General features: G+C 38.8%; 1 protein-coding gene across 1 annotated transcript in view; it reads left to right on the top strand.

The window, feature by feature from the left end:
- PRKCE (protein kinase C epsilon) overlaps nt 1–15,386 on the top strand; it is a 296,929-nt gene extending 281,543 nt beyond the window's left edge. Inside the window, exon 15 of the mRNA XM_075146872.1 lies at nt 13,293–15,386. Coding sequence (XP_075002973.1) covers nt 13,293–13,439 — 147 coding nt within the window. The 3' untranslated portion in view covers nt 13,440–15,386. The remainder of the gene's footprint in view (nt 1–13,292) is intronic.
- The last annotated feature ends 8,761 nt before the right edge of the window (nt 15,387–24,147 follow it).

Genomic DNA, 24,147 nt, shown 5'->3' with positions numbered 1-24,147 from the left:
TTGTCCCCCTTATCTTTCTTATAAGCCCCCTTTACGTATTGAAAGGCTGCCAAAAGGTCTCCCCGGAGCCTTCTCTTCTCCAGGCTGCACAACCCCAATTCTCTCAGACTTTCTTCATAGGCGAGGTGCTCCATCCCTCTGAAGGATTTCTTCCTGGTTTTTGTAGAATTAGACCAGCACAATAAAATCACTCTCATATTTATTACGCTGTTGGTCACAGTGGCTCAGTGTGCTGCGAGGAGTTGTAAGACCGGAGGAAGCTGTCGGGCACTGTGCAGCAAGGACAGTCTCACCACAGGCACTCTCCTGTCCTTTCAGGCTGAGTTCTCACTGTCAGCCCTTTGAAACACGTGCATGCAAACAGACCAACTTGTTTTCATCCACCCTGCTGTAAATGTCAGGGCTGGGAAAATTTGAGACGTTGACTAAGATGTCCTCAAAATGAAAAACCAAAATGAAACCCTGAGCCAGAGGGTAATACAAAGCCTGGTAAAACAGATGTTTGCCATATGTATTTCTTTTTAGCAATTAAGCCAAAGTTTCATTGCTAATGGCTTTATCAGTGCCTGTGGCCATCCATTCATAGAGTAGCTTTATGGAGATGAAGTTAACAAAATAATCACATTAAGATGATTTACTGTGAACGTGCAGCTTTCACAGAACAGTACATTATTTTAATTTTCTCTATGCATTCATAATTTCTTGGTTTTCCATTTTAAAAGCTCGCTTTCTTCAAGAGCACTAGAAACAAAATGAACGAGATAGATAGTCTATTGCAGAATTGTATCTTGCAGTATGGAGCAACAACAGCTGCCGCCGGCCCATTTAGTTCATCTAATGTGACTCCCTTCGTTTTGCAGCCTCTTCCATTCCTACTGTTACCTCACTGAGAATGTTTTCCGAATATTTGTATGTTCCTTCTTCAGTTCTGAATTCTCAGGGGTAGAGAGTTGGTCTAGCAGCTAAAGCCAGAGACCCAAGAATTGCAAGACATAGAAGTTCTTCTACCAGATTTTCTAGAAACTCATGATGTGGTCCAGAGTTCATCACCTAACCTTTTCATGCCTCAGTTTCCACTTTATGGTAATGCTTAATGCAAAGTTCTGAGACAGCAAAGAAATACGACTGAGAAGTGTTAAAAACCAAATGCTCAAGATCAGCCTGCGTTTTAAATTGACTGAACGCGTAGCACTTCCCTTGGAAGAGTGTTCTATGCTATACCAGACCTCAGTGTTAGCAGATTTCATCTCGATCCTCAGTCTCAAATTTCCTACAGTAATTTGCACCTCTTTCTCAGCTCCGGTAACTAAGATAATCATAAACCGTTATTGAAGTCCCTCCCCCCTTAGTTATCGCTATCTGAGCCACATTGTCAGTATGCAGTTTCCTTGTGAACCTAAACTCCCTTGTTAAGTCTTGACTTAAGGATGCCAGCAATGTGTCCTCTTTCAGTTTTGCGCTGCAGCAAAGGTTTGAAATAAAAACATTCCCAAATACGAAATTCTAGTCCTAGCCAATGATTGTGGGTTACAACTGGAGTCAGTGAGCACTGGGAATTTTCCCCCTCCCCTAAATGAGTGAAAAACTGGCAAAATTTTGGCAGCCCTCTGTTGATGACTGATGACAAGCCGGATGCCCGCAGTGTTTGGAAACTGGGTAATAAAGAGCAAATACAAATCAGCACCTACGGAGTGTGCAGCTGGCCTGTTTGCACAGGCAAACAGGCAGAGGCCGCACCTGCCTAATGGGTAGGTGCCTCACTGAACGGCTCCCGAAAATGTGTTCAATTAGAGAGGTCTGGGTTTAAATTGCTGCAGCAACCGTCTGCTTACTGTGAAATATGGCTGGAATCCTTAAAGAGGGACCGCGTTTCTGGAGAAAACTTTCAAGTATATTAGCCTGAAACATAAGTTTTATACTCTCAGATTTGTTTTCATACATGACTGCTAATAGGCAAAGACTTTTTTTACTTTTTAACAAGGGATTTTTAACCTGGTGTTGGGAAGTCATGATACTGTTTTGGTGGGTTTTTTTGGCACGCCTCTATTTTTTTGTGACAGTGGATTGTTTCGTCATACGTGCAGAATTATGACTTTGCCTTTACGCTGTGGGGAAGAAGCCCTGTAAAATGCAGTATCATTCAGTAACACCAAAAGGAACTTAGGAAATTACAGGCCAAGTAAATTTCTTTTTGTATAAATGTTCTCTCTTTTCAAGTTTGCTTCAGTGTGAATGTCCCTCTTTAAGGTAAGGCCTTCAATATGGGGAAAATGTCAAGGTAGGTCCATTTTTAGGCCTAATAACCTTGAGGTGTCCCTTCAGTTTCATAATATATTTCCATTCAGTCATCAGTGCATGGCAATGAGCATTTAGCAGATGGGCACGCAAGGGGCTATACTGCATGCTTTTGCATGAAGTGTTACTGCTTAGATGAAACACTGGGGAGTGATCTTGAGACCTCAGACCCTCATATACCATTGTTAAACATTGCACATTATGTATTCCCCACTTGCTGCAGGCATTTCAGGCATAGGAAAACAGTGGGATTTCTTCTGAGAGTGACATCGTGGTGATTAATACTGGTGTACAAAAAAAGGTTTAGAAACAGGGAAGAATCGATATTTGTCAGAACGGTTAACATGCATCCTTTGTAAAAACTAAAGAAAAATAGATGTGGACTTTCGGGACTTAGCCTTTTTATTACAAACAGCCATAACAGTTGAAGTCCACACTTTTTTTCCCATGATGCCCCTGCCACAGGGTATCATGAATTAGAGTATTTAACGTCAGCTGGTTCCTAAAAGTTACACTTTTCTGCTACTGGTTCAAGTGTTAGCCAGGTTTGCTTCTTATTGAGAAACATTGGCTATTGGCAGGCGATGAAGTTCATGATCTCGGTTTACCTCGCAGTAGACAGTTGTGAACAACAGTACCATAACAGCCTGCAACATAGTTCGTACTGATCGGTCTAGCATGTGGCTGTGTGGGGCAGAGAAGTCGGTGACACTTCTGCCTCTTCCCTCAACAAAGTAAAGGACCTTGGTTTCCAAAGCACTTCAAGTAGCTCGGAACTTTGTACAACCGCTATATTTGCTCAGAGTGTAAGTATATAGCTTTCAAGGAGCCTATGTGCAGCTTGTATCACAACTTAGAGAAATCAAGAGTAAATGAGCTGGTATTTTTAAGGGATTTCAGTGTTGTTTGTTTGGATGAACAACGTTCTGTTTTCCCAGAATTTGCTCATTCGGTTAGTCTTATTTTTTCTTTCTTATTGCCTTCAGCATCAGTGCCTGCAGCAGCTGTTTTTAGCTGTGATTACCACAACACTAGAATTACAGAAGTTTGAAAGCTACTTCCCAGCACTGCAGGTTCCCAAATATTTATAAGTTAAACAACTTTTATTATGCTTCTTTTGATTCTGCACTGGGGATCCAGCAGTATTTGTTTGGCTTTGTTGAGTCCTGGTCTTATAGCACTAAAATCTTTTCATACTGAATAATTAAGTTCATTTAATTATGTTAAATGTATAGTTTTAAGTGGTGCCCATTGGGATGGAGTGATTAGCAGCCGGAGTGTTCCTGCTTTCCTTTTCAGCTTCCTCAGAATAAGACAAATTCTGTTTCACTTTTTGGCTGCTTTAATCTCCAGTGCTGTTTTCAGAAAGTAATCTAAACCATTAAGTGAAATCATACTATCATGGTTACTTACAGTACATTCTTAAGCGTTCAAACAGAAGTATTTTATTTTTATATTAATGTAGATAATAAATAATATTCCTGGGTTGGGCCTGTTTCTGATGTCATTAAAAGCTAGTGGCAAAACACCAGGTGATTTAAGAAGCAGCAAAATCTGGCTATTTATCAGACTGTGGAGAGGAGTTTATCAGAAAAAGCAAAGACTTGTCTAAGGCTGGCAGTCCATGACTAGTCCCATTCGCAGCTGGAGTCCGGTGAACATAGAGTATAAGAAGAGCTTTGGCTTTGGGTTTATTTCTTATGCAGAACGTTTTGTATTAGTGGTATACCATGAGAATGCAAGTGTAAAGTTAACAACAGTTGCTTACTAGGATGTTCATCCAAAATGGGCAGCAAAAATTTGTCAATGTATGTGTTCACAACTCTGCATACTAGTGCAAAACTTAATTCCTTTGGTATTTGCACTACTATGCAGATGGTGACCTGAAGCAGCTGATATGTGGGCACTTACCTTCAGTAGCAGGACAGGGAAGGCATCTTGAAATGGTAAGGAATCCTAGCACTTCATTAACTGCTGCTTTCCTCTTGTTATGCTGCTGTGTCGTTACAAGGGATTTTATTACTGTGGAGGCTCAGACCTTGTACTGATCCTCTCAACAGCATGCTCCAGGAGTCATATGCTTAAATTATGTGAGATGAGGGGAACACTCAGTCTAGATATTTGTCAAAAACCTTAAGCGCAGATCTTGTTCCTCGATTTGCACGCTATATTTAGTTCGCAAAGGACCTACAGAAGAATGGTTCCCTTTGCTTAATTATGGAATATGGAAAAGGAGGAGTTGAAGGTCATGACTGCCCATGACTCTCTGAAGGATTGTGTTTATATTTGACAAGAACAACAAGACAGAGAAATTAAATTTGTGCCCTCAGGTCCATAATAACAGCTTGAGTTCCCAGCAAGACAAGGTTCCTGCTGTGCAAAAAGCTGTATAAGAAGCTGTATAAGTGAGAGAGAATCAAGAGATCATAGATAATGATAGACAGAGAGATCACAATCCATGTATAAAAGATCAAAAATAGGAAGAAAATTAGATGCATAGTGAGGAGAAAATTACTCAAACTCAGAGCAGATCAGTAGCAGAACCAAGAATGAAATCCACGTCACTACAAACTCTGCTGTGTCTTACTGCACTCTTTTAATAAAACCATGTTCCAAAAAAGCAGTTCCAGTGTCTGGAGGAAAGGTGGAAAGGAGATATATTGACATGCAGAAGTAGTAGGCATTCCTGCGTAATTGTGCAGTGCCTTTTTTTTTCCAATCTACAATTTGTGTGAGTATGTGTATTAGTTTCAAAAAAAAAGACAGCAGCTTCAGCTGCTTTCTAAAATGTCACGTATATCTTTATTTTAATCTGTCTTTGCAAAGGCTTAAAAATACTCATTAGACTTCAGAATATGATCTCTAACAGTTCAGTAGTCTTAGAATTAAACCATCATTGTTTAGCTTTCTCTGTTTGTAGAAGGTGAGACCTGCTATATCATTTCTCTGTATGAAAGCCTGTCATATGCATCATCCATGTCAAACTAAAAGCTTCATTCTTAATGAGCTAGAGATCATCATCAGAGAGCATGAGTTTCCCCGAAAGGTTTTGAAGAAGGCAGTCTTGCCAAAAACTCTGTAACATTCCTGCTCTATGGCCTATAGTGCAAACCGTTCTAGTGTGTAGCTGAGTTTTGGAATGATGCTCCCACTTGCTATTACCTTTCATGCTGTGGTGTTTCTTTGCGTCCAGTGTCACAATGCACATGTCCATGCCTCCTCGATAGAGGAGGGGCTTAGAATCAGAAGATACTGCTATATATTTATAATTTCATAACATAGAGGTTGTCATAATGTGTTACTTTTCTGTAATTAAGTGGGATAGGTGACTGTAGGCAGAATAAAATGTTGGAAAGTCGGTTGGTCAGTATTTATTCAGGATACACGGCAGAGATCTGAGTCTTGAAATATTTCATTACATCGTTCACCTATTTACTAACATCAGATTCTCCTTAATTTATTCCTTGTCTTTGTGATTGCTTAAAGAATGGAAAGCAAAGTAAATCTATTATCTTTTACAGAGTAAATCTGGTCAAATATCTCAGTGCACTGCTAGATTATCTGTATTTGGGTAATTTTTCAGTGATTTATGGGATGTCTCTTGGAAGCCGCTGGAGTTCTCGGGATGTGTGCCCTAGACCTGCCAACTCTCCTGCATCACTTTTTTCTCTTCTTTGCAAGTCAGCTCCATTTTCTGGGTATAGCCAGTCCTTTGTGCTAAAGTGCTAGTTATCAGGAAGACAAAAAGGCTTCTACACATGTATTTGAGGACTCACCAGCAGGTGGTTTAGCATGTCGCAGATGCACCAGCCCTGACTACTGTAACTCCGCTGTAACAACAATGGTTAAAATGCAATTTCAGAACACAACCGAAAATGGACTAGTCTTGGATGTGTGCCACGATGTAAGAGGGGAGGTGACATTGGTGATCATGACCTTAGAGCAGCTGAGGATATCAATGGATTAGAGAGGCGCACATATAAAATCTGTGCTGCAGAATGGATCATAAAATTTGCAACAGGAATTGCATTGTGCAGATGAAGGGTATTTTTGTATGATTGTTCCGTTACTTTCTCTTCTCATATTTCCTCCCCACCCCAAGAAGAAATATAAAATTGTTTCCCCTGCAGTTAAACCCTCAAAGAAACCTACCATAAGGGAAAAATACAGTGTAGAAATTAAGAGTCTGCACTCTTCCCTTGCAATTTTTTTCACTCTAAAAAAAGCATGTATTCTACCGTAGCATGGCTTAAGTGCAGTGGTTATGTCATGATTAAGTCCTAATGGAAGCAAGGCCTGATAAGGTGGACAAGATGGATCTTGAGGCTAAAGGACTAACTACAGGTGGGAAGCTGTAGTGCTGACCTCCCTTGCAGCTCTTGTGAAATCTATCTCCATCGATGTTTTACACAGAGGTAACTGTTGTGCTTTAGCAATCAGGCTGTGAACAAAGCAGGTTTGGTATATATAGCTTTAGTGCTGTGTACTCCTTCATGCTAAGACCATACCCAAATATGGCCATAGGGGACAATGGTTTTACAGCGACTTCTTCTGGGTGAGGTTGATTGCCCAGACTGCGTACACGGGGTGGTTGTCAGTGAACCTGCAGAGCTTTGGTTTTGTTTGCCTTGCCGTTTGTTTTGTTGTGGTGGTTTTGGGGTATAGGATAGGAGAAGGGTTGTGTAAAAGTGAAATACTAAGGCTGGCATCCTGGCATCCTGGCCATGTAGTCACTGTATGTTTGTACCTCCTAATTGTTTAGGTTATTCCTTCTTCCTGCTTGACCCATTTCACGTTCCTAGGAAAGATACATACTGTTTCAGTATAAAGGTGGTTTCAGTTTACTGGATCACAAATGATCCCTTTTAAAATTCATAGTTCTGTGAATTAGCTTGGTGTTTATTAAATATCTGTGTACTTCCATAACAGATTAAATTGTGGACTACATAGGTTGGCATGCTTTTCAAATACTGTTTCACTATCTATTAAAATCTTTATTGAGTGGGTTTTTTCCCACTTCTTTCTCTTAATTTGGTGTCCTTTACATCTATGAAAGCATAATCTAGGAGCACAAAATCTCACCCTCCGCTTGGAAGTAATGAATGTTGGTATACTTGCAAAAACTACTTGGATTCAAAACCCTTTTTATCATCATAATCTTCAGCTGAATATACTGCAGCTCATGTCTGATCTGTTGTAACTCTTCCATATGTGAATAGAGCAATTAACATGCTGAAAAAATTTAACAAGTTGTAAAGTTATTCTGATAACATGTATTTCATATCTTCTGAAATAAGACATTCTAGGAAATGCTTCTAATACTGATACAGATTCTCAGGGCGTGCAAATACTGTGAAGAGGCATCACCAGGATAAACAGAAAGACAGGCCTGAAATGATCTGCTTCTCAGCATGTTTCTTTAACAGTATTCATACTAAATATCTGTATATATAGAATGAGTTATGTGCAAAAGTGAGCGCTTATTACAGTTGGTCTCAACTTTTTAGAAACTACTACACCTTTATGAAAAGAGATCCAACCATTGGTGCAAAGTGATCTCTGCCTGTGCTGCGGTTTTTGTTATCATAATAAAGAGAGGTGAATGAGAGGACAGTGATATGTGAGGTTAGCCACATAACCTTGAGCTTCAAACCAGTTTGTCTGACGTCTTGAATTTCCATTTCTCTTGATCAAAATAATCTGAGAATCTTATCAGTGACGACGTAAATAGAAAATATTCAAATTCTGATTATCCTGATCTAAGAATTTCTTCTTGATGATACTGTGTCAAACGCGGGAATCATTTATTTCTTACTGAAGCAAAACCCTGGATAAAATTAAATGATACCATATAATACGTATGAGAAGGTGCGACTCTTGCTGCGTTCCTGCTGCCCTGCTGTCCCGTGCCCCTATAGCTGCTCACTGAAGGCTGCAGCAGCTTCCTGCCCAGATATAATGTGCCTGTCATGTGTTTGATGTGCTACTGACATAGCCAGGCGCTGCACTGGAAGGCTTCTCTGGTGAAACTCCCCAAACGAATGTCAAACTCCAGGATTTCACTATGGGCTTGAAAATATATGAAGAGGCATCAAGCACTGCTATTGGCAGAAAATTGCAGTGGAGTAAAGTTAAAGATGTTTCATTCAGTAATATAGAAAGGCCAATCTGCATCTGCCTTTCCGTGCTGACAGTATCTCAGACTGTGAAAATCACAGATGAGCTTTGTATATATTTTGTGTCAAAAGGTCCACTTAATGAAAAATATCATAGCACAATATTTTTTTGTTCCAACATATTGGTTCATTGTTATAATGATCATTTCTGGCCTCACTGGTATTGGCTGTCTGTTCTGGATTAGCTCCTCATTCTACTAATCTAAACAGAAATCTATTAATTGATTTAAAGAGGATACCTACAGTTATATTTAAACAGCATATTGTGAATATGTAGGAAAATCAGGCTAAGATAGAAAACTTTTGTGACAGTGTTGTTTTCTAGCCACCACCTCCATCTTTCTTTCACCTCCTCTGAGTAGGCTTTGAACCCGCTGGACAATTCTAGCCCAATGTAGTGGAGCCATTAAGCTTGCAAAGGACTTGGAAGAGTTTTGGTGATTTTCTGCAAATTAAATGAAAATAAATAATGGAGTAGAGGGAGATACCTCTTAATGCCTCCAAGCTGGAGAATTAATTTAATCCTTGTTAGGCAGAAGAGAGTCCACCGAGCCTCTTGCCTCATGACACAGCTGATGAGGTGCCCAAGCTTTGCTGAGTTCCTGGTTTGGAACACCCTCTGTCAGGTGCCTTCTTGCAAGGATTTCCGTGGCTTTTCAATGCCAAAGGCTCTAATCACATTTGGTTCACGTGATTAATGGAAGGAATGGCAAGTTCTAACTTTCTTAATGTATTTTCAGTGATAAGAACATCAACTTAAATTTATTTTTTCACTGTTACAATTCATATAGTGTCATTTAGTAATCATTAACAGACCAGGTGGGTAATCCTGGACACTGGAAAGCTTATTAAGCATGCTTTGGAGGTTTTTTTAAACTTGAGTCCCTGACTGCAGGTAGAAAATTAATTTTTCATTGAAAGGTAGTGAAAATAAACCCAGTTCAGAAAACCACTGTTTAATGTGTGCTTATTAATAGCATATGAAGTTCCTTTTAATATTTTAGTAATTATGTGAAGAGATTTAAGAAAAAAAAACATTTTGATTCATAAAACAATATTCCTTTGTCCAAAGTTGTATAGGCCAACTAGAAAAGCTGACTAAATTGTGTTTTATGAAGAGATAGTCTTTTAAAATTTCCAATATCTTTAGCTCTTCAAACAGAAGCGTTAATTAATCTTTGAATAGAATAAAACATTACTTTGACTTAAAAATTGTCATCCTTGATGGGTAGTAGGTCATGTTACTATTTATTAATTCGAGGGGTTCTGTTTCCATAGTGTGTTACATCTAATTGTATCACCCACATGAAGCAGGTCCACCATGTCTCCCAGGATAAGCAGGTCACACTAGGTCAGTGCTCAGCATTCACACTGCTGGAAAAAATAAAAGATAACTAGCCGGCACGTTTCCCGCACAAGAGGTAGTGAGTCACTAACTATTCCTTCTCACTGTCAGAGATACCGTGCTGGTGGAGAAGCCATCTTTCAGATGAGGTTTAGAATTGGAGTCATGTCATTTTTAGTCATTAAAAGTGCCATGGCACTGCTGCTGTTCTTTGTCAGACGGAGATGGACAGCCCACATGCTGCCAGTAGAGCAGTTTCAGTGCAGTGTGGAATTTGGCATGTATTGTTGGAAGCTCTTGGGTAGCTGCTGTGCCCCTGCTCTCATGTAGCATTGACACATGCTAAACACAAGGTGGTTGGGTAGTCTAGAGAGAAAAAAAGTAGCATACGAAACCTAGTCGAATTTCTGTGTGTGTGGGTGGATAGCTGTGGTTTTGGGGATTCTTTTTTTCCTAATAACCCTAGTTTCTTCAGTCATCTGAAATCGTGGAGTCTTACCTGGAAAAAAGTTTGAAGAGTTAAAAATAATGTATCCTAAAGTCTCAGGAGTTGCAGCTAAATAAGCAGAATCCCACCCATTTAATTACTGCACTTCTAATGATGCATTTGCCAGCCAATCTAAAGATTTTCCTTTTTTCTTCGTAATTTTTTAATGTTCAAAGTTAGATAACAGCTGCACTCTGTTTCCTTCATATACTCTTCTTACCTTGCAGTTCTTTCTTTTCTCAGCTTCTCTGCTAGGAGACAGCCACAGCCCTTCATACCTTCAACCTGAGCCCTCATGCTGCAACTATATATTGGTTCGTGCTGTTGGCCTACGGAGTATTCTCAGTGCAAGTACATTAAAATAGCAATAGTAGCAGAAATGTGGCCAGACCTGTTTTGTCTTAGCAGATGGGGCCTTGCAAAATAGTCATCGCTTCAGGAAGAAAGTGCCTAAGTTGCTAAGGAGGGTTTCTCAAATAAATCTTTCTGTTGAAAAGAAGTGCTTGTTATGAACTCTACCTTTTGTCTTGTATGGCTTAATCCACTCTTGGTCCCTGTGATTTATTTAATCTCATTTCATCAATTGGTTAGTGAGAGGCTTGCTAGCGTATCCTTGCAATCTTAGATTGCTCCATACTTGTCCTGTTAATAAATCAGGTGATTTACATCTATGCTACCAAAAAGACATGGATTTGTTTATAAATCTGAGAAAGTAAAAACTTCTATTTCCTCCTTTGGTCTTGAAGGCATATTTTAGGACATGCTAGGCTTTTAAATCTAAGCAAATACCTTTGGTTGTTGTTTCAGAATTGGGATTTGACGTTCTACTGGAAGTACAGTTATTTTTAATCGATAGGATTTAGTCTACACCGGTGTTGGGACAGTTTTTCAGATGCACTCTTTTTCACCTAACACCTTCACAAATCTTAGTGATGGTTTTCTGGAAAAAGTAGCTAATGAGAATTAATTGCCCCTGACAGGCTTTGAGGATTTTTTCGTCTTATTCTTTTAGCTTCAGCAAGGAAATAACACTTTTCACAAATACGTTCCGTTTGAAAACCTGAAAATAATATATATTGTATTTGTTCTCAGCTAGTCCAGAGCTTACTTGCCCTGGATAGCTAGTGGTTAAAGTGTGAGTGTAGTCATGTTTCTCTTGTACATAACAACAGTTCTGGATTTGAATTCTACTTTCTACAAATATTCACTTACCACCTCCTGCTTCAGTGACTATTGCTGTAGCAAATTCATTGTATGAGTGTGTGAAAATACTACGGTAAGATATGGGGAACAAGAAGAATGTAGACATAGTTGCAATGTAATGCATTTAAAAATTCGTATGGAATTTCATTATTATTTTGCAGTATTTGCCCAAATGACTGTGAAAAAACAGAAAGCCCAAAGCCATGTCCCTCACGCCTTATGCAGTTCAGAGTATACGGGTCACATACACTTTATGTCCAGTCTTTATGTACGAAGTAAATATTACAAATGTAAACAAAATAAACATATATATATGTTTGTTAAGTCCATATTCCTTTCCTTTTAATGGACTTTTGTAGATAGAGGATGTGGATTTTTGGTTGCCTGCACTTAGAAAATACTTGGTTTACAAGTGACAGTCGCTTGCATTTATATAGACCTTTTTTTCCCTATATCTATAAAGTTCTTACAAACAATGAGGTGAAGGTTGCTATGAGCATTTTACAATTGTGAGAAAGAAAACTATTTGTTTTGGTGCCTCAGTAGAGCTGATGAAGAAAATACATTTATATATATTTTATAGGAAAATTTACCTACATTGAAAGAAGGCCTATATCCCATTTGGAGTACAGTAATGTACTTTATGACATATCGCTTTATGATTTTATCATTTTACTTTGCAAGTCAAATAGCTATTCTATTTCTGGTATCGTCTGAATCTCAGACATGTGCAGGATGGACACAAAGCTAGTTTTCAGTGTGTTGGTGTGCCTCCATTAAGTATCACTCGGGTAACTATTAGATTTCATGAAACAAAGAGAAAAGAGACAGTGTAAAGGAAAATGCTTGTTCCAATTCCCTGAACCTGTACATGCCTGCAATACACTGCTAACATCGAAAACATGAACAGTGCAGGTCTCAAGGGAATGACAATGGGGAATGTTTTCCCCTGTAGGTGTAAGTTTTTTTACATGTAAGTGGACACAGATAGTCACTGTCATGAGTGCCCTGAGGACGAGTCGGCCTCTCCAAGGCCGTCTCTAGTGATACGTCTTATCCCAACCACAACACGTACAGTTGCACTTTGTTGGCCCAACTTCACTGAAAGAGCGAGGTGCTTTAGGCTTCAATGGGGAAATCCTGATGCCATTGAAATAATGAAGAGTCCTGAGGTGGATTTCTCTGGAGCCAGAATTTCACACTTTGCCATGGTGCTCTGAATGACATTCGGCTGCATTAGGATATCTGAGTTGCCAATGTGGAGCTCAAGGATTTCGGACTGAGACCTGTTGCGAGATCTACATCTGATTTTAAAGCTGAATGTAGACAGATATAAAGAAATAGTTAACTTAGAGTTGAAACAGTAGGCTATATTGTGGGGAAATCAATTAAGTCAGTTCACTCTATGCCTCTGAAATGAGATATCATTATGTTCAAATCTAAGAGGAAACAGCTGTACCACCTACTATGCCAAAGCCTTTTTTAAACTAGTCCTAATCCTAGCTTCCTGCTTTATCATCATACTGCTATTCCTTCGCCTGTCAGAGACCCCTGAGTCTCTGGGAACTCATTTATAGTACTGCTTCTGTGGCCTCTCCCGAGCTCATTTATAGTACTTGCTCCTGTAGCTTCTCTCATACGTCTGTTATTCTTTGTGTGAGTAGCTCCTCTTTTATTTCAATCATTCCAGAAAATTCAGCCTTTTGGGGGGATGGAGAGGAGGGAGAGCACCTTTTATTTTACTGTGCTGTTTTACCATTCACCTTATTCGTATTTTTCTTCTCAGAAAACCAAAAGGGATGTAAATAACTTTGATCAAGACTTTACACGAGAAGAACCAGTATTAACGCTAGTGGATGAGACAATTATAAAACAAATCAACCAAGAAGAATTTAAAGGGTTCTCTTATTTTGGAGAAGAGCTACTGCCATAGACAACGTTAGGCTGACAGATGAATGATGCTGCAAGAAGTGATTCTGAAGAGATCGTCAAATTACTGAGACTCAGTAGATCAAGAACTACTTTTCTTACCCTGAGCCCATATCCCCAATTAAAGTATATATTTATTGTTTTTTTCCTTTAATCTTCTGACCTGAAAGCACTCTTAATTTCTGTCTCACAAAGCAATGCAAAATAATTTTGTATCAGAAATTGTAAATGTAACACACTGCCATGTATTTGCAACTTTTCTTTTATTCCTAAGATCTCCCCAGAGGACAAAATTGCATCTTTTCCATGGAAAATGAAGCTGTGCTGTTAAAAGCAATTTAGCAGATCACATTCTGTAATCGTCATATGTATTTAAGCTAAGGTGGTGAGAACTGTTTCTTCTGCACTGGTGGTTATGGTGAGATCTGCACCCTGATATGGAACAAATAAGTAATATGTTGCCCTTTGGTAAGCAAAGAAGTCTGCCTTCGCGGAGGTGTAATCCTCAATTATGAATTTATTGTGGTGAGGTACAAACTTAAAATAAAGCTGTCCAGAAGAAGCGCATCAATTAAGGCTTTCGATGAAGTTCCTCGTACAATTTATGGAAAACTCTTAGGAATAAGAAGAGTCACAAAGATAACTGAAATTTTATTTAAAGCGGGAAATAGATACTGTGTGGATAGTTATTAAAGGGCTAAAGAATAAAAAGCCTATAGTACTTTAACACAGCTATATATAGGCATTTTACAGTTTTTCAGGCAATTGGGTGTACTATCCATGTTACCAAATTTAATATCCATTTAAATGAACCATTAATATGATGGCAAGCTTGCAAATGTTTATAGTTAATTTTACATTAAAAATTTATTATAAACATTATAAATTTGCCTTTTCTATTGTAGCTAAGTTGATAAATAATTTCTTATTTATATTTATTTTCTCAGCAGTGTGTTACTTTTGCACACTTTTACAAAAACATACTACTACTGTGTTTTTTATGTTTAAAATCTAAAGAGAAATCTGCATTTAGAAGACACAAAATAAGGCTACACATGCATTATGTGGAAGTGTGTTAAAAAACTGAAGATCAAACATTCACAAACTGACATTATTGAAAGTTGTAAATTGAATTTTTTTTGTGTATGAATTGAAATGGTAACTCATGTGGACAATATTACTAATGTGAAGTTACCTCCTGTAGATACGCTAACAGTGTTATGTACTTATATTTCCAGGAGTACCCTGTGGTTTGGTTTTTTTTTTCTTTTTTTTTTTTTGTGTACATGTATTGCTGAGGTCATTTTATTATATATTTTACTGGACTGAGTGAGCGGTCATTGGAATCCATTTTAATTGTTGCACATGGATTTCCAGCTGCACAAAAATATATATACTTGTGATTGGCAAAGTGGCACTAAAGAAGCTTTTTTGCCTTTTGTACAGGTGAGATTTTGTATATAGTGTTTGCTGCAAGGCCTGTGGAATTCATTGAATATAGAGGTATCAACTGCTGCATGTTCAGGCATACTATTAAAATGTTAGTCTATGAAAGAATAATTATAATAATGTCCATGTGCAATACTCTTGTATGTGTATTGGTTCAAGTTACTGTCAGAGAGATGAGGTTTTTGTTATAAAAGATGTAGACATATATTAAGCTATACTAAATATCTTGTATAGTTCTCTTCAACTCTATTATGACATGATAGAGCTCGCAAAGAGAAAGGAATGTTACAAATCGTGGTGGACAAGGTGTGAATCATTGGCTTTAAGAGATAATCTTGGTCTCAAGCAGATGAGTTAGTTTGTGTCAGTTTTGCGTCTGGCTGCTCATAGCCTGTTACTGATGACAACATTCAGTTCCATTTTGTTTTGTTTTTAAAACTCAGGTGTAATTATTATGTATATTCTTATGATGATTTCAAAATATTAAATATTATGATATATCAATTAATGTGTTGTCTGGCCTACAGGTGTAATAATGGATCAAGCCTCTAGTTTAATTTAATTTATCTTCAGTAATCTTTTGTACTGGGAAAAGACTAGCTTCTGGAGCTGAGTACCAGCACAGAAACATCTTAATGATTGCATCATCTCAATGTTTAAATTTCTTTCTCTTTTAGAAATATATTGTAGAACTGCCCATCAATTTGTGTCTCGCCACTGGCTCTGTTTATTTCTCATCACGGTTAGCTTTTGACATCCAGGCAAGAACTGATCACAATGCTAAAGCGTTCTTTTCCATAGGTGAGTAGGCTGGCTAGGAAGACAGGTTATCGGATAATGCACTACTGCTTGTACAACAAGAGGCCTTTACACAAAACTCTGAGCATTTATTTTGAAGGAATAAAAGCATCCCATAAAGCTTTTGTAAGCAAGCTATGTAGTCTGTATTCCTGTTTCTAACATGAAGATAATTAGCAAATGTTTGTGTTTCAGGAGGCCTCAGCACCTGCAGTGTTTGGTAGGATGCTAAGAGAAAAGTCAAGGAGATAAAAACTTTTGCATGGGCAGATATTTCTTCAATATAAATAGTTAGATCCTCTGCATTGGGTTTACATCAGAAGGTTTGTCTGTTACCTTGAACATTTTTTAAAGATAATTCTTAAAAATGGACATTCTGTTACATTTCTGCCTGTTCTGTAAAATCTTTCCTGTTCCTTCTTTGTAAAATGAGTGCAAAATGCCAAAAAGATTATTATTAATAATAATAATTATAAAGAATCCATTGTTTCTTGTTTTTCCTCCCAAATAGACTTCATAAAAAAATGGAAACACATTTTTCTCCATAGGGTGAAAAATAATTCTCTCCAAAAAAGGCTTACAAATTACCTCTTTTTAAATTATGTGCAGAATAGTTATGGCTAACTATAAAACGTATTCAGTTGGGGGGGGGTAGTTTTTTTTTTATTGTGAGGATTTATTTGTACAGAATTTTTTTTCTTATGGATGTAATTTGAATCTCTTGCCATTCATTAGTGTTATTTCATCGTAAACATTATTACTGTGCCAAATGTACTGTATTCAAAAGGATGTGAATGTGTATTGTTTCGGAACCTAATAAATACAATGATGTTAAATCTTATTTTTTTCCCCAAAGTTTTCCTGCGTATTTCCTAATGAGGAAGAAACAAAGATGAAGGATGAATATTTTTCCTGTTGCATGTTGTGCAAAATACCGTGAGCTTGTCTTTTAGGAGTGGATATTTTGCAAAGGAAGGATTTGCTAACAAGAGCCTCATCTGTGAAGCACTAAGCACTCCAAGAGAAACACAGGTAACAGTGCGTGAACACTAGTTTAATCTCGGGCAATATAACATTTACCTCAAAAACACCAAGCAGATGAATTTACAGACTTTTTCTGCTTAGCAGCTACATAATGGTCACTGAGTTCTGACTGATCCCAGCATTCTGCTTAGCTGCATTGTTAAAACTCACTTCAGCAGGGCACTTTCTGTACAAACATGTGAGACTGCTTTAGTCTTTAATTGGATTGATTAGAAGGATTAATAGCATGCATAAATTTAATTAATTAGGGTCACAGAGCTTATTAAATGATTTATTTAACTTAATCTGTCAATGTGACACTGTCTGAAATATTTTAGTACTTCCTTGTGTTTCAGTTTGCACCTTAAATGCTTTCCATTTTCATGGTCTAAAATTCTTAACTTCTGTTTCAGTAGACCAGCTGTCAGCATACTCTGGCAGTAATTCCAGTTAACAATCTCCAGTTAGTATACCTAGCTAGTAGGTATACTAACTAGCTTTTTAAAAAAAAAAAAAAAAAGGCAAAAAAAACCACCCCAGACTTAATTTGAAGAGTATTTTCTCTTGAAATTGCAGCTTTTGCATAAACCTCCATTTTTTTCCTTTGTGCTGAGTCTTCTCAAAGTCACTGAATGTGTTTGGTGCCTATGAGCATGTTCCAAATCTGGTGTGTTGACAGTATTAGCGTAAGCTTTGTCACACAGATTTTACCAGTTAAACAACTGTGTAATATCTTGATTTTCTGGGTATGTTTTGCAACCTTAAAAGCATACGAAGGACTTAACCATCATCTTACAAACCATAAGCATCACAGGTCTTCAAATACATCAATCCATATCATGTTTTCTCGTAATACTGTAACTGATGTCTATCAAGAAGAGTCTTTATCTTTGCTGATGGACTGCAAAATTCAGAAAGACGGCAGTCTTTTGAAGAGGAATGAGTCGCAGCCTGATTGACTGTCTATGCTGTAAATGTACTAAAAGTTCAGGGAGAGAGTCTCAGCATGTATCTGTCTGCTTTTGTGGCCTTCCACACAGGGGATGTTAGATCACTTTACAGTGAAAAATGTTTTTAGGGCTCTGGTTCTGCTGCTCAGGCTCTGGATCCATAGTAGTCTGGTCGGGTATATGAGTAAATCAGTATGATAAGCACCTAAACATACTGATCAAAATCAGAATAATTATCCAATGGGAATTGAAGCATTGAATAGGTTGATATATCCTAACTCATAGAATCTACAGAAATTCAATTTGGGTCTTCATACTGTTTGAGAAAAACAGTTTTTTAATTAAAAACACATGGGGTGAACATGCCTCATCCCAGGCATGAGGAGAAAACGAGAATGAGTTAGATCAGAGTGGACCTCTTTTAGGACCAAGAGACTTTTCATCTGAGTGACATAAAAAAGGTATTCATATAATCAAAAGAAGGTGTGAGCAGCCATACTGGGTCAAAGCAAACATCACTCAAGTCAGGTATCCTGCTCTTGGCAATGGTCAGTAGCTTAAGCACTGATGTGTGCTGATTAGAAATCAAGATCTGTCAGCTTTGATTGTAGCTATAGAAGTATAACCAACAGAAAATACCTGTGGAAAAATCTGAGAAGAAGCAAGCATGAGGTGATATTCTGCCTGCAGCAGTTTGACTCCATGATGTTATGAAGTAGATGGTGGTGTCTTTATTATACTTAATATCTCTGAATTAACTTTCTTTTGATTAATCAGTTTTTGAACAATGTCAGCTTCTGGCGTGCAAAACATTCTGTGGGAAAGAGCTCCACAGCTCAACTAATCATTGTGTTAAAAATTATCTCCTTTTGTTTATTTTGACCCAGCCATAATTCCATTTTTGCTGCCTGGGTCTTTCTTTGAAAGAGGATAAATAATCATTTGTTATTCACCTTTTTCATGCCACTCAGAATTTTATAGGTCACTGATACATCCTTCCTCAGCCAGTTCTTTTTCAGACTGAAAAGTCTTCCCCTGTCTGTAAAAAGGCTTCATACAGACACATCCCATATTTTGGTCATCTGTGTCAACTTTCTCTGAATCTTTTCTAGTTCTACTGTATCCCTTTTGAAGATGGGGAGTAGAATTACGTGTAATATTCAGTATGTGGATGCAACGTGGATTATTATAATGACTAGTGTGTTCTGGTTTGTTTTCTGTTACGTTTTTATATCTTTTTTTCTTAATCCACGTTTGTTCTCAATTATTTTACAGGCCTTCACATAGTGTCAGTTGTAAATCTAATATGCATGTTCTATTAGATTCCTGAGTCCTAATGAAAATACGTTCTGTCCAGGACATAATGAAAATAGGTTAAATAGGAATTTAACCAGTGCAAAATGCTGCCTCAGTGCAGGCTTCCATTTTAGCAGTAAACCTTTGATCTTACCTTTTCAGCATGGTTTTCCTACTGCTTTTGTACCACCTATATATAGCTATGTTTAGACTGTCTTTCCCTAGCTTGCTTATTAAAACATTGCGTGCAACAAATATTTTTCCAAAATCAAGATACAGGACATGCTCTACTCCCCTCCTATAAATACAGACTCTTACTGTGTTCTTGAATATCCCTTGACACGTTAGCTACAATGAAGGGGAGAAAGATAAAGGTTTTCTTAGCACATTGGGAAAATGTATATATGTGCCAAAACAGTTTCCACTCCATCTTTCCTTTTACCTCATCATTGCTGTGGAAGCAGGAGATAAGAGTAGCGGCCTGAGGTGGAACACAAGCTGCCACTATAAATATTGTGAAATGATTATGCAAGACTGTCCAAAATTTGGAAAAGCATTAAAGAACTTTCACATTTGTACACAGATGTTTAATCCTTGGAAAAAAATCATTTAGGAAGAAAGTCAGTGACCTGGAGTCTATTGCTGATTTGGGCACTGGAGTGAGAACTGAATTGAGCATTGCGTACACTTGTCATCACCATCCAATACTACCAGTTTGATCTAGTGTCTTATGTGCTACAGGAGGTAGCACGACGATAAGACAAAAGTTGCTAGTACCAGCAAGTGTCAGTGCCAGCCTGATGCTTGTCTGTGCCAATGTCCATTCTCATTTCTCTAAACCTATTAAGACAAAATGTTACCAAAGGTGCCATGCATCCAGGATTAGTGCCGCAAGGGGGAAAGTAAAGAACAGGAGTCCTGCTTTTGGCATACACGAGCTGTTAGGTTAGTTTGGTCACCTTACGTAGCTGGACTCTTGACAACCTTTTAGGAATAGGCGAGATATTGCTTGAGTAACAATAAATACATCCCTGCTCAAATAAGTCTGTCAGATGGCGACAGTTACATAGAGGGAGAGACTGGAATATCAACACGAAGAAGTGTCTAAATGTCAGAAATGCAAAAATGGGTACAGTTGCCTAAGTAACCTCCTGTTTTCATTGACACAAGTGGCATGGAGCTTGAGACTTCAAAATTGTGCAAAGGGGAGATACTATTATGGCCATTGTACAAATCAGCAAACTGAAACTAGGTACTACGATGATGATTTGCTGCTTACTGTGTTAGTATAAAGTCAGCAGATGTGCTAGGAAAAAAGCATGAGTGAAGCTAGTCAGTGGTCTCACTGTACTGGCGTTTCTGAGCACAAGGTGTTTTCAAACCATGCTTCACTAAATACCTGCTGGTGGTCTCCCATGAACGGGCTTCATGGCTGTTTGGAGTCCCCTTCATTCCTCTTTTCAGTCGCTAAGCCAAAAGACAGTCAAAAGTTGTGTGCAATCAGATACAGTAGTTGATGCATAAGGGAGGTGGGTTTTCTGGTTTTACAATGGGATAAGCTTTTTATTGAAACATGGTCACACCCAGGCAAAGTTTGAGAATCTCTGTGTTCTATGAAAGCTGTTTACTCAGAGTCTTTGGTACATCAAAAAAGAACATTTTCTGTTGATTTTTGGTTAATGAGCAGTGAGAAGTAGGCACAGATACCAGGCACATGGAGGCACATTTTTCTAAATAATGATGTGGTTGATTAAGGTGAGCAGATTGAGGGCCAAAGAGATTATGATGCAAATCTCACTTAGGTAAATGTTTATGTTAGGGTGAGGATCACTGTCCTGTTCAGAAGCAAATTAAGACCTTTAAACTTTACTTGTTGGAATAATGTGGAGACATTTTTTCTTTGATTAAATGATATGCTAACCCCTTACACGCTAGTGCATTGCAACTGTACTCTTACTATCCTTCTGTAAAGGACAGGGGCTGAACTTCCTAGATCCTGAATTCTGCTGTTATGAGGCTTGTTCATGGTTTATGATGCTGCTCTGCTGAAGCACAGGGTTGTGTGAAATCCCTTGAACACCACCTCCTAGCTGCTGAAGTGAGGCCCTGGGTAACCCCAAGATCAGTCCTCCCAGAGTGCAGGAGTCTCGCTGGAAAACTGGTGGTCTAAGAGCAGATTTTTTTCCACACTTTTCCAATCCCACACTTTTTAAGCAGCTGTCACCACGAAACTCTATGTTTGGGCACTCTGAAATACAGTCTATGACGTGTATTCCCATTTAAAGCATCTCTGGTGATAGAGACAGCCTGCTGAAATCATTGGTGTGTTCAGTCTACCAAATATGGGCCGTGAAGTGCTGATCCAAAGTCCACGTTACAGTGAGTCCCTCGTATTTTTAATTCCATAGTCATCTTGCACTACTCCAGATACGAGATTACTGTGACCCTACCTCCCATTGCACATCACCAGTGCTGGCTTGGTCAGGCAGCAGCTGGACACATACTGACTTCAGTGGGAGAAAAAATGGAAAACTCTGCAGAACACCATTATTCTGACAAGTTGAATGGCTACAAAAGCAGCATTAAACCATCAGTCTTTAATACCACCAGGGAAATCTCCTTCCTCCAGAAGGAGTCAACTTACATACAACATCCTCTCAATGCATCCCTGCTGAACGCCTGTGCACTATCAGCCGCTAGCCTTCTGAGAGGCCCATACCAAGTGGTGAACTGTCAAAATGCTCATCCCAGTCACGTTATCCTTTTTCTCATTCGCTTGCTCGGAGATAAAAGTAACACACCACAGGAGCATTTTGCAGTAGATAATAATGCTGCCACCATGTATTTGGTTGACACACTGAGAGAGGACCTCCAGCTGGAAGACTTCAAATATGAGAGCTTTACTGATGTTTTTGTTCTTGTCCTGCTTGTGTTGGGAGAAGAGTCTGGTGATGAAGAGGAGTGGAGAGTATTAATTTTTATTTACTGAGCTGTCTAGCAATAATTTTAACCACCCACACAGCTGATTTCAGAGCCAGGGAGGTTATCAACACCAATAAAAAAGCAGTTGTCGTATAGTTTAGACACTATGCATGGGCAAAAAACTTCTGGTATATCGCTCATATGCAAATTGAAAGTATTTCTATAACCTCTGACCCTGCTTGTAAACAGCAGGTTCCAGGAATTCTGCTGGAAACTATACATTACTAAGGCAAAATTGTACTTAGCAATAAACACGCTTTCCTCCGTGAAAGAATCTGGAAGTGGAAGAATGCAAGACCTTGAAATGCACTGCTGAGTGTGGGGAAACCGCTGAGGCCACCTCCTGCCTATTGGCTGGGAAAACACCCACCCTTGCGGAGCTCCCGGTGGAAATATGTAAACCAGACATGGCTGTCGTGCGCGAGCACCTCATTAACACGCTATCAGGCATTCGCAGGCAGCAGCTGTGCAGTGCCAGGAGTGAGCGGACACGCAATTTAAGCTTGCTCTGGCATGAAACGGGAAGTCGTCGGAGGAATTCAAAGAACTGAGTGGAAGGACAGGACAGTTATTTTAATGGCAGCAGGAGGACTGAGGAGCAAGTAGGTGAGAATGGGAAAGACAGAAAACGCAGTACCAGTCCAAAATGAAAAATCACCTTGGAACAGGGAAGGTTTCCAGTGATCAAAGGGAACAGCGAGAAGATTGCTGAAAGGTGATTGAGGGAGGGAACATGAATCTTGGATAGAAGCTAAGCGTAGGAGGGAACAAGAAAAATTCAAAGTGGATGTCTGTGCTTCAAAGACGTGCCCCAAGATACGCCTGAGCTACTTTTAAAATAGCTAGCATGGGTACCGTTACCTCAGCAGGGCGGCCTCGTGTTCAAATGCTTATCTGGCGCCTGAGGGAGGGGAGTTTACAATCAGCTGAGAACTCAACGTGGCTGCTGACTACATTGCTAGGAGTGAACAGCGAGCTGGTTTAAAGCTGATCCAGGATGTTTATACACAATTTCAAATCACAGTGTTGACTTATACTGGAGGCACATCTAAATAAAAATCCAGAGATTGTGTCCATGGAACGACATGGTCGGTTCCATCAGAATTACCACTTGGACACCATCTCCTTCCTCAAAGTATGTGCATAAGGCTCTCACATTCAGCTCTTCCAAGGGAAGACATAATTTTAAAATTCAGTAATGCAATGTTTTTGAAACACTGCAGGAAATCCAAGCTTTACAGCCTATGTGTTAAAAATCTAGGGCAGATAGTGTGCTAGGTTTTTCGCCCCTAAAAGCAAAGAGGTGAATTGTTCTAATATAAAATAGAAATTACCTCTATTATTGGTGGTATATATTGGTGTTGTATATGTCCTCACATAAGGAAAATATGTGTGTTTCTCCATGATGGAAACATCAGCAAAAGGTAGGGAGATCATAAGATAAAGAAATACAATGCCAGTCCGCGGCTCTTAGCCCACCGCCATCATGATACTGCTCAAAATAGACACACTGATTTTTTTCTGTCTTGTGTTTCCTGTTCATTCATCAGTGCAAGAAAAACTCTTTAACACATCAAAGGCAATAAGGCAAAACAATGCAACAAAACAAATATGAGATCTATTTAATACTCAACTTCCATGTAGAAGATAGAAAATTATGCTAGAGCAAATATTTTCTGTTTTCAGAGTATATTTTAATCTATCAACATTTAACTTACCAACTTCTACTCTGAGTTTGCTCGATTTTTCAGAATAGAAAACTAGCATAATGTTACTGGTAGACCAAGCTGACAAAAGGGGTGTTTTGCAAAATCTTTTTTTTTTTTTTTTTTTTTTAGCCTTTTAGAAGGTCTTTGTAGGTGTAGTGTACTCCGATAGTTAAGCCAGCCTGTCATCTCATGGTGGCTGAAAGAGGTGATCCTCCCCATCTTTCCCTGCTCTCAGCCACATGATCCCAGCTTTGTGGGCACTGTGAGCTGGGATTCAAGTATGCTAGGTGCCGTACTCCATTCCTCCTCTCCGCTTATCAGTTCCTTGAAACGCTCTTATGGGAAACGGTGTAGGTCAGCACCCACTCTCTTATTTACAATGTGTAGAGCCTATTAAGCACACTCCACTGCATAAAGAGGGCAGTCTCCCTTCCTGCCTCCTGGAGTTTCCTGTTCCCACTGCTGGCTTTGTGCTGGCTCTGGCAATGGCCTGACCTCTTTTGAG

The sequence above is a fragment of the Calonectris borealis genome, chromosome 3, assembly GCF_964195595.1.
Source record: "Calonectris borealis chromosome 3, bCalBor7.hap1.2, whole genome shotgun sequence".
Classification (NCBI taxonomy): Eukaryota; Metazoa; Chordata; class Aves; order Procellariiformes; family Procellariidae; genus Calonectris; species Calonectris borealis.
Note: the sequence above shows the minus strand (reverse complement) of the source record. Positions and strands in the feature narration are given on the sequence as shown.